The 14,184-nt window shown below is 43.5% G+C and overlaps 1 protein-coding gene across 4 annotated transcripts in view; it reads left to right on the top strand.

The window, feature by feature from the left end:
• The first annotated feature begins 153 nt into the window (after positions 1 to 153).
• Positions 154 to 14,184, top strand: part of SMURF1 (SMAD specific E3 ubiquitin protein ligase 1) — a 45,142-nt gene continuing 31,111 nt past the window's right edge. For all 4 annotated transcript variants that reach the window (XM_021549618.3, XM_021549611.3, XM_021549603.3 and 1 more), the window contains exon 1: positions 154 to 398. In XM_021549618.3, coding sequence (XP_021405293.1) covers positions 344 to 398 — 55 coding nt within the window. In that variant the 5' untranslated portion in view covers positions 154 to 343. The remainder of the gene's footprint in view (positions 399 to 14,184) is intronic.

The raw sequence follows: 14,184 nt of genomic DNA, 5'->3' as shown, positions 1-14,184 counted from the left end.
CGCCACACCCCGACCTTCCCCGCCCGACCTTCCCCTCATGGCGTCCGGCCGCGGCCGCGCCGCTGTGCGCGCTGACGTCACCGCCCTCCGCCGTGCGCGGGGGCGTGGCGGGGGCGTGGCCACGGCGCTCCGCGGCCGGGCCGGGCGGGCGCGGCGGCGGCTGGGGCTGAGGCGGCGGCTGAGGGCGCCGAGCCTGCGGCGGCCACCGGAACACGGATCCGGGCATTCCCGGCATCGTGAGAAGCGGGCGGGCTCGCATGGCGGGGCTGCGCGGGGCCGCCGGTTGAGCTCGGCGCCGCCGCCGCGTCCTCCTTCTCCTCCTCCTCCTCCTGCTCCAGGCGCGATGTCGAATCCCGGTACCCGCCGGAACGGATCCAGCATCAAGATCCGCCTCACAGGTAACGGGGCGGCAGCAGCGGCGTGTGTGTGTGTGGTGTGTGTGGCCGCACACCCCGGGCTGGGCCCGGGGTCCCCTCCCCTCCATCCCCTCCATCCCCTCCCCTGGCTGTGAGGGGAGGACCGGCCGGGCCCGAGCTCCCAGCCTCGCTTAACTTTTATCCACCGTTTTTCTGTTCCGCTTCTCCCTCTGTGGCCCGACAGAGCCTCTCTGCGCTTTTGTGTATTTCTATTTTTTCCCGCCCCTCCGGCGTGAGGTGGCTGAGCCCCCTTGGGGTGACATAAATGTGAGGAGGGCGGGGGTTTGTCACTGTGTCCCCCTCGTTCTCCAGCAGCTCAGGGCACGCTTCTCCTTCCTGGGGGCTTTCCTGCACCCTCCCCCATGGATGTGGCACTCACCACCCCTCCAGCACCCTGACCCTAGATGGGTCCCTCCTGCACTCCCGATGGAACATCCCTGTTGATAACGCTCCCCTGCATTCTGCCCAATTTTGGGATCTCTTCTGCACCTTCCCTGGCCCTGGGCATCCTTGTGACACCTTTCCCCCTTCCCAGCTCTTTCCCAGGATTTTCCCTGTTCCCTCTCCCATGGGGTATCCCTGTGCTGCTCTTCCCTGGGGTCTCCTCTTCACCATTCCCAGCAGGATTCCCAGGGCCACCTCTCCCACTCACTGGTTTTCAGCACAGCCTGTCATAATTTGCCTTACTTCACTTTAATTAACAACCCCCCCAACCTCCTGTGTGCCAAAGAGGATAACTCAGTTGCTAATGAGAAAATACCCTTTTAGTTGCTTTTAGCTGGATGGTTTTGTGTAGTTTTTTTTTTGTTTTGTTTTGTTTTTTTTTGTTTTGTTTTGTTTTGTTTTTTTTTAGTGTGTTTCTTTAATTTTGCTTCCTTCCTCTCAGCTTGTTTTTACCTGGCACATTGTGGCATTCACCTTTGGAAGTTCCTTCCCTGTGCAGGAGGTGACACCCAGAACTGTGTCTGTCCTGCCTCTGTGTGAGGCCTCTGGAGGGTTCATGGATGGATAAACCAATTTATGTTGGACCCTGAAAGATCTGGATTAAGTCTTTTGGAAGCTGCTCTGGTCGAAGCCGAGCCTGCTTCTTTAATGAGAAGCTGTTGGGAAGTTGAGACTGCTGTGTGAATTATTAAAAAATAAGGTCTAATCCATTCTTTCAAAGGCAACAAGTGGATGTTTGGAGGTCAGTTGGGCTGGAGAAGCCACAGTGCAGCACTGGGTGACCAGAATTGGTCTCTGGAGAGGGATCTTCTGTGTGTGGGTGCATAAAACATTGTCAAATAATGAGAAAACGGTGCTGGTGAAACTGCACTTACAGGTTAACTTGCTCCTGGCACACAACACACTCAGAGGCAGATCATCAAAAAATAAAAATCCTGGTGTTCTTTTAATCCTTTGATTCTGCACCGCTTGTGCTTCAGAAGACCAAAGTTTGTGAGGATAATGTAAATCTGAAAATCCCTTTCTTGGATGGGAGAAGGCTGGAAATATTTTTAGGTTGTATGAATGATGTTTGATCTGAAATGAGTTTTGTGGTGATGTATACCAAATGTCAGCTCAGTCCTTAATGTGGCTTATTTTTATGCAAGTCAGTCAATAAAAATGTGAGTTAAGTAACTTAGGCCATGGTCATAGCCCTTCTGAGCTGGAGGAGATAATTTAAATAACAGAGAGAAGCTGTTGAGTTTAATTTTAAAGGCTGAATGCTGCAGCAAAATGCTTTTTTACTTTTAGCATACACTAGTCTTCTCTCTGGGCTGGGAATGTTTCCTGGAACAGACTGAAGTTTCAGTTCATTGAGCAACTTGGTAGATTTATTTTTTATTACTCCCCATTTTTAACTGCATCGAAGAAATCTCCTCCTTACTCAAACACATCTTCTATTTTTACAAGCAGGAAACCTGGGTGATGTGACAAAAACTGCTGTATTTAATCAACAAATAAATTGCTCTGGGAGAAGTTTAGTTCTGGAATCGTTGGGCAATGCTGAGTTCTTGGCTGGGACTGGGGTGCTGACTTACCTGTCTCAAATAGCTGCAGCCAGCCTGGCTGTTGTTTTCTCATCTCCTCGGCTCTTGGGAGATTTGAGCACATTTAAATCAAGACAGAGGACCTCGTTTGTTATGATTTACTACCTGCATTGTGTTTCCTGTGATTAGGCACCGTTGAAGTTTTGCAGTGAAAATAGCAGTGTAAATACCACTTAGTATGCCTGTCAGTGTCATTGGGTGAATGGCAAGGGAACAGTGGTTAAATCTTCTGTGATTTTTTTTAATCATAATTTTTTCCTCATTTGTTCTAAAGGTATTTACAGTAGCGGAGTGTTGGGGTTATTTATGTGAATATAAGCAAAAGTTCTCAATCTGCTGATGATTAGCAGAAGTGGTCTCCCAGCTTATACAGAATGTGTAAGGATGTCAGTCCTAGCCTGATGCAAATTGTAATGAAGTAAAATGGCAAATAATGCACCCTGTGCAGAAATACTAAAAACCTCAATGTAACAATGAGTTGCATGACAGGTTAAAATGGCTTTGTGGCCTGTTGATCTCAAATATGCTAATCTCCTGTCATATCTCAGTTTCTCCTCTCCTTTTCACTAAAGCCTTTACCCCAGCTGGTGATGCAAGAGCCAGACAGTTTTAGGCAAAGTAAGAGAAAACTTTCTGTTAAATCTATGGTCTCTTCCTATCTGTGCTGCCATCAGGGCAGCGCAGCAGTGGCAGAATTGCCAGCACAAGGATGGAAAAATAAAGTGATCCTGTGAGTGCACATCCTTGCCAAATGTGCTCAGGGTCTGCTGGGTCAAGGAGAAACACGACCCACAGACCAGGACACCTTCATGGAGCACGTGTCCCTTTTTTACCCTTGTGCTTCTCTGAAACCTTTGTTTGCTGCTGCTCCCTGGGGAAGTTCCAAAGGGTTCATCATCTCCAAGGCTTACACACACCTTGCTCACACTTGTATCACCCACAAGCACTGGTGAAAACTGCAGTCTCATCGTGCTGGGTATGGCAGACACCCTGATCCAGGTAGCTTGTAGGCAAAGGTTGCAGATGGCACTGGAATGGCCATGAAGAAATGGACTAAACATGGAACTTAACCAAAAAAGCTGCAAGCTGGGTTCTAGTTTCATTTATTCTGGCTTTTTAAACACCTCAGCTGAGGTGTTAAAAGCTGGCTGGCTTCTGGAGCCATTGTGGAACTAAAGAAATTTAAATTTTAAGGATCACTTCCTAGCTGGATCTCACATACATGGTCAAATGGCCGTGTTGAGGACTGATGGCAAAATAGCTTCTTTAACAGAGAGGCCAGAGTTGGTGTCACAGGAGGATCCAAATAATCTTCTCCAAGCACCTCACTTCACTGTGGTACTCAGTTCCTCCTTGGAAAACCTGGCCTGGGAAGGTTTGCTGCTCGTGGGGGCAGTTTTGGAAGGCGTGTGTAGGTGAGGATCCTCCCAGGTGTGAGGGGGTAAGAAAGTGCAGTGTCAGAAGCATCAGGGAGGAGTGAGGAAGACAACATGAAGCAGGTGATTGCGGTGAGGTGAGAAGGGAGCAAGAGGGGATTTGTAGATAATAAATCAGATTCCTGTAAGGAAGGTGGTTGTGCTTAGCAGTGGCAAAGAAAGGGGAAGAGGGAAGAAGTGACACAGATGAGTATCCTGCACACACTTCCAGCTCAGTGTAGTCAGCCAGTTCAGGGAAGCCCCAGCCACAAAGTCTGGCCAGTTGATAGCTGGTAAATGGGTGGCTTTGGGACTTTCTGCATTTGTAATTCAAGGAATCCATAAAAAAGCACGGTGACTTCAAGTAGAAGATAAAACATTATGTTGTCATTAGAGCAATGTTCACTTAGGATTGTTACAAAGGCACAGGATAAAGCATGTCCCAAATGTCAGGATGTTTTACTTCCCTTTCATGACTAATGCATCGACCAGTGCAGAGTTAACTGACTGATCAATAGCATCACTAATACTGGTGACCTGGACGCTTTCCTGTCCCGTGTTCAGGAACAGTGAATATCTGTGTAGGGATCTCTCAATCAGACATGGTAAATACATCATGGGCTGGCTGTAGTTTTATGGTTGGGCATCAGGACCACTGGTTCCAGGTGAAGAGCACTGGGGCAGGAAGAGCTGGCTGCTCATCCCAGCCTCCCTGGCAGTTGGTATTTAATATCGAGCCAGCTTTGTGCCATGGGGGACACAGTGGGAAGCAGCAGTTGGGTAGCTCCAAATTTATTTAGTGTGGTGACCTGGGAACCTGTCGAAATCCGTGTCTTGTTATTTTCTTCTCGTAAGGATTTTCTCTTCCCCACGTCTGCGACTGGAGCGTGGGGCTGGAGCTCCGTGCGGAGCTTGGCCGCAGATTTCCTGTGTGGTGCTGAGTGAGGCACTTCGCCTGCCTCTGCCTCCCTTCCCCATTTGCCTCGGGAAGCAGCAGCCTTTCGTGAAGGTAAATTCGTGGCTGTTCAGAGCCCTGTGGATAGGAATGGCAAAGAGGCTCAGGGCATGTAACTCTGGGGACATTGAAGAAAATAAAATTTTGCTTTCACGGGAGGAAGTGGAGAGCACAGCCTTTGCAGTTGGCCAGCTGACATTTTTGGGCTGCCAAAGTGGGAATCCAAAGAGCAGCCTTTTCCTCTGGGCAGGCTATGGGGAGCAAGTCTCCTTTTTTGCTTCTCCCAGTAAGTCAAATTTGTGCCAGCACCATTGTCCTGGTGGAAGTAAATTAAATCACCAGGAGTTTGTTTGACTATCCCCCTCCGGCGGAGAAAGTAGAAACAATAACTACTTTATTCCTGATTTGAAACTTTCTTTTGTCAAATTGAATGTCTTCATATAAAGAAATGCAATTTGGGATGTGGTTGTGCAGTTCATGATTTCTTTTTTATTCCATACTGCCCACCAGTCTAAGAACAGTTTTCTCGTCTGTTTCTTGAAACAGCTTTATCACATTTCTAAGATTTCGTAGCATCATCCTTTCTGTTTGTGTTTCAAAATTAATCATCAGTTCCAGGGAAATACAAGTAGTGTTGAATTTCTCAGTGAGGAGGTTGCTCTTGTACCACGATTTTCTGTGTGCTGGGTAGAGGAACATTACTGACAGCAGCTCCAAGGCTGCTAAAATTGCCACTGTAAATAAAGATCAGTGAGCCCCCTCAGTTTTTCCTGAGCTGGCTGGAGTCTTGCTTGATGGGTCACAGAATGGAGAAGAACATCATGTAAATGCCATCCATGTGTGTGGTTTTTGGAGGTTTACCTGGATTACTGCCCACCTTGAAGCCAGTCCAGTTGCCATGCTTAGAGCTGGCTTAATCTGGTTGGATTACTTGCTGCTATTTATGGTTCTTGAGTCAGCTCCTCGCTGTCATGTTGGTTTGGGCTGTCTTGGTGGAGGCAGCGGGACAGAGCAGAATGGTTTGGATGTGATGTGGATAAATCAGTTGGGTGTGAAGTTTAGGTATGAAACCAATACCTAAACCAGCAGAGCAATTCGTGTAAGAATTGAGTGAGGAGAAAATTTTAATAAAAGGGCTGGAAGAGATGTTTCATCTGCCATCTTTTCCCCTAAGTTTGGAATAATTTTTGTTGCTGTTATGTTTTTCTATTATTATTCCTCTGGAAATAGTCAAAGTATTACTATGAGAACAACTAAAATCTGGACTATCACTGAAAGCTTTGATATTTTTCATGTTTTTCATGGAAGCAGGTGCTGATTTATTCCTCCAGAGTGAATTAAACTGTTACTGCAGAGGGTTTGCTCTTTCCTGTACCAACAGTTGTCAGGACAGAGGAGTCAGTGCAATCTTGGGTCTTAAGGTTGACAACCATTGTGTTGGGATCTGCTCAGCTTTTAGGGAATGTCTTCACTGAGGTCTTACTATGGTCCTTGATGCTTTGCCATCCCTCTGTGAGGGCAGTACTACAGTTGAACCACTTCCAGCTTTTTTCACCTGGATATCATCTCACATTCTCTCCCATGTCTGTTGGCAGGCTGCAGTTAAGCCTGTGGGTAGCTGGCGTGGAGCACTTGTATTATTGTATTATTGTATTATGGCTGGTGGTGAGGAAGCTGCTGCTTTGACATTGTGATGTTTCAGGTGCTTAAAAGTGAGTTCCTGAAATACTGCTGCAGTAACTTAAGATGTTATCTCCTTCCTGGTCTGCTGACCCTCATTGCCAAAAATTTGTCACCTGCCATGAGAAAGCTGGCAGAAGAAAACCTGTGCTCACACTTTCAGCTGCTTCAGTGCAAATTCAGCTTTCCTGTGTAAGTCTAGCTCTAGGATTTAGACTAAGGTGCTGAACATTGAAAAGCTCGGGTGTATGCAAGTCGTGTGTTGGAAGTTTTTGGGAGAGAAAATCAGAGGAGACATTAGTGATTTTGTAAACCACGCAGCAAGTGTGTATATCTCAATTTAAAATTATTTATATAAGTACTAATGTAATAAAAGAAGAAAGCTGCATATATGTTTGCTAAGTGAGGTAGTAGGTCAATTAGCATTAAGATGATATGTGTTTTTAAACTTTGTTTCACATGTGTTTAAGGGAAAATTCAGTAATTTGTGAGAGGGAATCCCTGGGGATATTTTACAGTTTTCTGTGTCTGGGAAAGTATATAATATCATTGGAGAACGTAGCAGAAAGGATGGAACTTTGTCATGCTGTCTTATGAACTGGCAGCTACATAGTGAATATTTGGGGGTGTAGGATGATAAATCTGATGATGCTCTAGTTGAATTGGCAGAGTAAGCATCCATGCTGTTTCAGAAAGAATCTCTCCACAGGGCTGTAATAGCTTGATGCCTTCCTCTTCAGTAAGTCATTTTTTGTCAAGTGAAAGGCCAAAATTCAAACTGGCTTGTTGTCAGGGACACTAAGCACAGCAGGCAAAAATCCCCAAGGCTACCCAATTCCCAGCATAGATAGATAAAGCTGGCAGAGCCCACTTTACTCGTCTTCCCCTCCCCCAGAAAAATCCTCTTCCCTGGGTGTTTTTTGGAGGATATGGGCACTATTCCGCATACTAATACCATTTAACAGAAAGTATTTAAATGGAAGGTTTGTTCATCTGTTTGTGGGTAAAACAATCCATTATTGTTTGGGAGTAATGGAAAAATAATGCACAATCCCTGCAGTGAGCTGGCCATGCTGCAGGCAGCTGTTCCAGCTGTGCTCACCTCGCCACAGCTGCAGGGAATTGTCCTGGGCTCCGGTGAGCACCTGCCCTGCCTTGGCCATTGTGTGATGGAGCAGTTCAAATGCGTTAAACTCATAATCCTAAACCACAAGAAACGATGGAAAATCCTGTGGAATTGGAATTTGTACCAGCTTCCCATTTTACACTCGGGGTCCTGATTCCTGAGGCTGTGCAGCAGTTTGGGAACGAAGGGCAGGGTTAAACCACACCATTGACCACTACACTGCCTGTGTACTGCAGGACTGCTGAGTGTCCCTGAATGTCCTCACTAATGGGCAGTTTTACCCGTGGTTGGTTTTTTTGAATGGTGGATGTTTATTTCTCCACTCATTATGAAGAAGGTCTGCTGAAGAAAATACAATTTGCTTCTTTTGCTTTCATAGTTAATTTGCTATTACCCTTCTCTTGCAGGAGTTTTTGCTTTTGTAGGTAACCAGTGTCAGGAAAAGAATTTTTTTTTTATAGGATTCAGTCTTTTTTCCTCAAGTTGATGAGATCTTTGTAGATACATTTGATTATTTGGAGTAAAATGGCATTTCTGGATGAGTGAATTAGGAAAAATAGCATTTTTGTTGACCTTTTAATATGTTTACAGTTTTGTCTTCCTTAAATATCTGCCCATTTCCTCTAATAATCAGACTAAAATAAAATGGTTATATATTTATCAATTTAAAGTTTCCATATCTTGTTTTCGTCACAAAATAACAAATTAAATTTGCATGTGTTAAATTCTATGCTTCTAATTTGTCTTCCTGATGTTTCCAGGACAATATCACAACCTCTTCTTTGTATTTTTCTCCTGAAAATAAAGATTAAAACACTGAAGATCGTTGCCTTTCTTATTTATACTGGGAAATAATTTATTTATTTTGGCAACTCCTCACATCAGTCCAGACTCTCTTTTTTCATGGCCCTGACCTTTCTTCTTCACATGCCAGATTTGGTCTGTGTTGCACCCCCAAAGCCAACCGGACATTGCAGCAGAAAATTCAATCCCTCTGGTCAGTGCTTTCACATTCTTTAGTACATGGGGTGTATGACCTGCAAAGCTTATTGGAAAGGAAACATCTTTAGAAATCCATGTGCTCTGTTTTCCTGAGGAGCAAAAGGGAAAAAAACCTATCAAAACTCCAGAAAATGAACTGAGTATATGGATTGTACTGTTGCCTTAACAAATTTTTTTGACTACACAAGTGCAGAATTTCAAAAAATGAAGAATTTCAGTTTGATTCAGACTAGCAGTGATTGATGCATTTCCCAGGGAATCTGTGTTCTTTGTCCTTGTAGCTGATGTGCTGTGATTCCTTTCCCATGTGCAGACATTTTTATAAGCATGTGGGAACTTCACTTTAATTCTGGATTAAAATATCATATTTTACAAGTCTAAGTCTAATTAGCAGATACCGCATTGTTGCTCCTGTAATGTTAACGGGGAGAGAATCCATACATTTGGTAAACTTTAGGTTAGCAGTTGAGTGGGTGAGTGTAAGCTAAAGGTCTGATGTCAGCCTTTGAAAGAGGAATTGGGTGAATTTTCTGGGCTCTTGAAGTGATACTTACTTCAGTGCTTTATATTCCAAGGAATTCCGAGAAGTGTCTCTCATATCTCTTTCTTAAAAACATCTGCAGACAGGTAATGGCCACATTAAGTGCTGCAGTGGGCATGTTCATATCTCATGTGTCTGTAAATACCCAACTGAGCAGATCAGAGAGAGCAGAAATGGCTTAGTGAAAAAAAAAATGCCTGAAATGTAGTGGGTTTTGGAATTGGCAGGGAATTGCTGTGTATCTAATTTTTCATCTCCCAGCCATCTCTTACGTAAAGCATTTTTGTGCTGTGATTGCCTGATGCATTTAACCCACCCCTGAAATTGTTTTTAACTGCAGTGAAAATACTTCTGCTGAGGTCCCCTTTGCACAGATGAGTGGTGAAGTAAGGTGAGATGAGGTTAAAAGGCAAAAGTGAAGTTAGGGAAGCCAGAAGGTGCCAGAGAGTGGTTCAGCTGTGAAACTCAGCACGGTCGGTCAGCCTCCGAATGTTCTGGAGTCAGAGAAGGGCTTCAGTGCTGAACTCGGGCTTTAATGACTTTATACAACTTGGTAAGTGTGTGATATAACCAAGTTCTGTGATGTAACCACACTCAGATTTAAATCTCAGCACCTTTTCCCAGAGATTCCATCATTCATTCAATAACCCAACATTAAATTTACCTCTGGAAAAGCCCAGGGTATAGGAATATGTGTCTGGCTCTTTATAAGAGTGACTTTTGCATATTGGGAAATAATTAACTAAAAATAGTATCCTATGTGTACAGCTAATGTGCCATAATGGGAACATCTTTTATTCCTTCTTTCCAAGAATTTTAGGGAATTTCATGTTAATAGACTTCTTTCAAGATATATTAATTAATGTGTCTGTGCTCATTTACTGAGCTCTGTGTGAGACAGCTGGGCAGCCCAGCACTGGTCTGCAGCCCCTGGATCTGCTGAGGGTGATGGAATCAGCTCCAATAATTGTGCTGTCACCAGCTCTAGAAGGAGACTTTAGCAAACAGAAGAAGCATATAGGTGCTTTTCTGTGTTGTGTTCTTTAGTTTAAAATGAAATACCTCCTTGGAGTTCCAGGGCTGTCTGATAACAGGATAAATAACACTTCACTATAACCCAGCAGCTTGGCTTGGACTTCTAGTCACAGTCGTTTCTTTTATAATTTTTTTAAATTTGTGCGATCACAGAAGTAATTTGACTTGTTACAAATAATGTTTTGATAAGCTTCAATAGAAATTAGCAAACCAGCCATCAAATGGGATTTATAAATGTTGCTTGGGAAAATATGTTGTAAGTAGTCTGCAATTCAAGGCATTTCCTTTGCAGGATGCTTATCAAGTCTGCATGTGCTACTTCCAAATTGAACGAGAACGTAGATGAGAGCTATTTTTGATAGGAAGGGTGGGGGGGGAGAAAATAAAGCCCAGTTGGAAAGTAGTAACAGGTTTTTTTCTCATTGCCTTAGGATGTAAATCCTGCAAGTGTGCAGAGAGAAAACAGACTTTGAAACAGCCGAAGAAAACAGATTTATCTGTGATGTTTGAGATGATGCTGGTAGCGTAAACGTGATTGAAATAGTCATTGTAGGAGTGGTGAGTAAATATACCAGAAGCTTGTGGATAAACTCACTTCTCTTTGCTGCTCCATATGCCAAGTAAAGGCAAAATGTCCTGCTTGGTTCTGGGATCTGTATCAGGAGGAGCAGCTGCTGGTTTTAAGGGCTGTCATGCTCCCAGATGCCAGGGCAGAGCTCTTCTTTTATGCCCTGGATGTGGTTGCCCCTGTGGTTGTGTCTTCTGGGCTGTTGGAATTAAGATGTTGCAAGACCAAGTGGGAAATGATCCAGCAAATATTTTTGTGAGGATTTCTTGTAGATTAATCAGTTATTTAGCCTTTTGGTGTTTCACAAATCAGCAGTGAAACCTGGAATGTGGAAGCTGTCTACACTTTCCAGGACAAAGTGCTGCCTTATTTGACCATCAGGCTGATGGATAAACTTACAGGACAAGCTTAATCTTTTTTTCCAGACTGAAAAATTACCAGGCTGAAAAGGGATCTCACCTGTCATTCTCCTCTAACTAATTTTTGGCTTTTTATCTGACCAGTCAAATTTGATAAAGGCAAAGACATTAAGCAGACCAGGGCTCAAGAACTCATGGAAATGAGGAGCTTGGGAGAGCAAACCCACCCTCCCATGGTCTGGCAGAATGGTCCTGGTCCCAGCCCTGTGCACAGGAGATGTGGAAGGAGCAACCTGGGAAAGTGAGAGAGGATCTCTGAGGTAGGAAGGGGAGGGACATACTTGAATTAAGTTCCACACACCTATAAGTAAACCAAGATTCATGAACTGGAGTGAGAGTGTTTGGGGTTTTTGTTGCCTTTTTTTTCCCCCAGAGTTTAACATTCTCTGAGCCAAACATCCAGATAACTTTATCAAGCACCTGTAATAACACTCCCTATATGTTTGTTTGGATTTAGGGGTTTTGTTTTGCCTTTTCACCCAGCTGAAACTGTGCCTTAATTCCTCACACAGAGCTTCAGCTGCGCCCTGCGAGCACGTCGCTTCCAGCACCAGCCACTGCATCAGCCTCCTACTGGCATTTTTTAATTAAAAGAACAGCACTATCACTTCAAATTAGTGCCACATAGCTCATTGGAGTAAGGAGTGAAATGGTGTTTAAAGGTTTTTCTCTTGTGGAAATTTTTTATTAAAACTTGCTCTCTTTTGGGTTTATCAGTAGTTTGTCATTCAGTGCTTGGACAATATCTGATTCTGAGGTGTGCAAGTCCTCTGTGATATGAATGCAAATAAAAGGCTGGCTTTTAATATCTTGACTATTTGATAAATAAGAAGCACCTTCTTCATAAAAACAAAGCAACCAACATTATATTAGTTTATGATTCCCACAAAGCAAGTGTCAGCCTGTTTTTCAAGTGTATTCCCTGTGTGGAGAAGGTAGTGAAGAAATAGATATTTCTGGGAGTTTCTGTGCCATGAACTGTGAAGAGCTGTTTTTGTAATCCTGTTCAGTGAAATTGTTAGGGCTCTGTTATACTAAATAACTGTGAGAGCAAGGAATATATCCAGAGGGAGGTAGCCCTAGTGAGAATTTTCCTCATACAGCATTTCATTTTGTCTGGAATATTAGCACTGTTAACCATCCATGCGAAATGTAATGTATTCAATCTAGTTAGTCAATTTAAAGTGGAAAGCAAACATCTTAGGCTTTGAATGAACCAGCTATCCTCATGTACTGGGTTTTTTAGGTATTAAATTCTGGGCTTTGGATGTGCTAGTATAGTAGTTTGATAAAGAACTTTTTGTTCAAGACAACTTTCTTCATTTTTTTTTTTGCAGGGTCCTGTGACTGAGTGGTGTCACTTGCATAATGTCCTGTTTCTGAATATGCATTAAGGTTGTATAGGAAGAGTCATCATGTTTTTTCCTTCAAGCTCCAGTTTATTTATGTAATACCTTTGATCAAGGTATCTCAGAGCAGTAGTGGGATTTACTGATGTAATGGACACTGGCAATTTGTACAAGGAAAATGGCAAACAAGGTGTTGTTGACAAACAAAATGATGGATGTATAATGTTGAAAAAATTCTGACCAAACATCCTGGTCGGAATAATGCACTAAAACATTTTCACCCAGATCCCAAACTTTGTGACTGCAGATTCACTTGGGATTTGAAAGGGAGGTTTCTTTAGTGAGGAGCTTGCAAGTTGTTAATAAAAATTGCCAATGGGAGGAAAGTCCACATATATTATTGTTAAGCCACTATTGAGAAACTGATTTTGCAATGAAAATGTTTATTTGTTTTGAAAGAAAAATCTGTGCTAGAATGCTATGCGTGCTCTACTTATCTGTTTTTATTCTAAACTCTATTTTTATTTTGCTCTCTGCAGCCAGTCTGTAACTAAAACATTCCTAGCGTCCTTTGGCTGGAGATTCAGTCAAGAACTTTTTTGTCCTGCTTTCAAGAAGATGATTCCAGTCTTTCTTGAAGCTTCTCCAAAGGAAATTTCCTTCTGTAGTGGATAAGGTGACAGTGAGGGAAGTCACTGCTTATGGTTCAAAGGCATAGTGACATCCTCTTACTGTTGTTATGTCCTGCCATGCTTAATCTGACAACAAATGGAAATATTTTAGCATAGCTGCAATGGCACACGATAAGAGTTGGAGCCACTCTGATGTTAATTCTACTTGAGTTCACTCAGCTCACGAGCTGGCTGTTAGCAGAATAATGTGGATAAATGTTCTGTGGGCACAGAGGAGAGGGGCTGTGTCTGTGTCCGTGGGCAATGGGCTCCCTCCCCACCTCCCCATTCAATCGAAGGGTATTTGCCATCATGGATTGGATTTTCTTGCTCAACCAGGGATTGGCTCTGACCAGTGTGTTTGTTTTGTTGTTCATCCCTGGTGACTGTCAGTAGCACTTGGCTGAATAAACAGAGACTATTGATCAAATTTGAAGTCATTAGCTTGGCAGTTTAAATAGATGCTGGCCTATATGATTAGAACAAGGGAATAACACATAGGCTGATACAGCTTTATTTGGAATAAAAGCCTTCTTTTCACAGAGTCCTGTTTGGTGCCATTCAGCTCCCAGTTTGGTGCCTCCCTTAGGTCATGCAAGAATGAGACATTTGCTTAAAATACCTAAAGTGAAGAGGGTGGCTTTGCTTGTGTAACAGGGCAATAACACGGATATAACAGGGATCTGCAGAACTTTGGTACTAATTGGAGATCAGGTTTGGAAGAAAGGGGTGCTACCATGAGGTTATTGGTTAACCACATCCAGCAAGGGCATGTCCTGGGAGGAATCCTGCTCCAAAGTGTTGGATTGTCCATCTCACTGTTGCTCAGCTGAGACATGGCTGTGAGATCTGGGTGTTTACACCCAAACACCATGGGTGATTAATTACTTCTGAAGGAAGTAGCTTCTTTTTGGTGGCTGCTATTGTACCAAGTGCCTGACAGCCTTCTCCATCATTTGAACATTTTGGAGGAG

Source organism: Lonchura striata, chromosome 16 (genome assembly GCF_046129695.1).
Source record: "Lonchura striata isolate bLonStr1 chromosome 16, bLonStr1.mat, whole genome shotgun sequence".
NCBI lineage: Eukaryota > Metazoa > Chordata > Aves > Passeriformes > Estrildidae > Lonchura > Lonchura striata.
The sequence above is the reverse complement of the archived record's forward strand: the minus strand, read 5'-3'. Positions and strand labels throughout refer to the sequence as shown.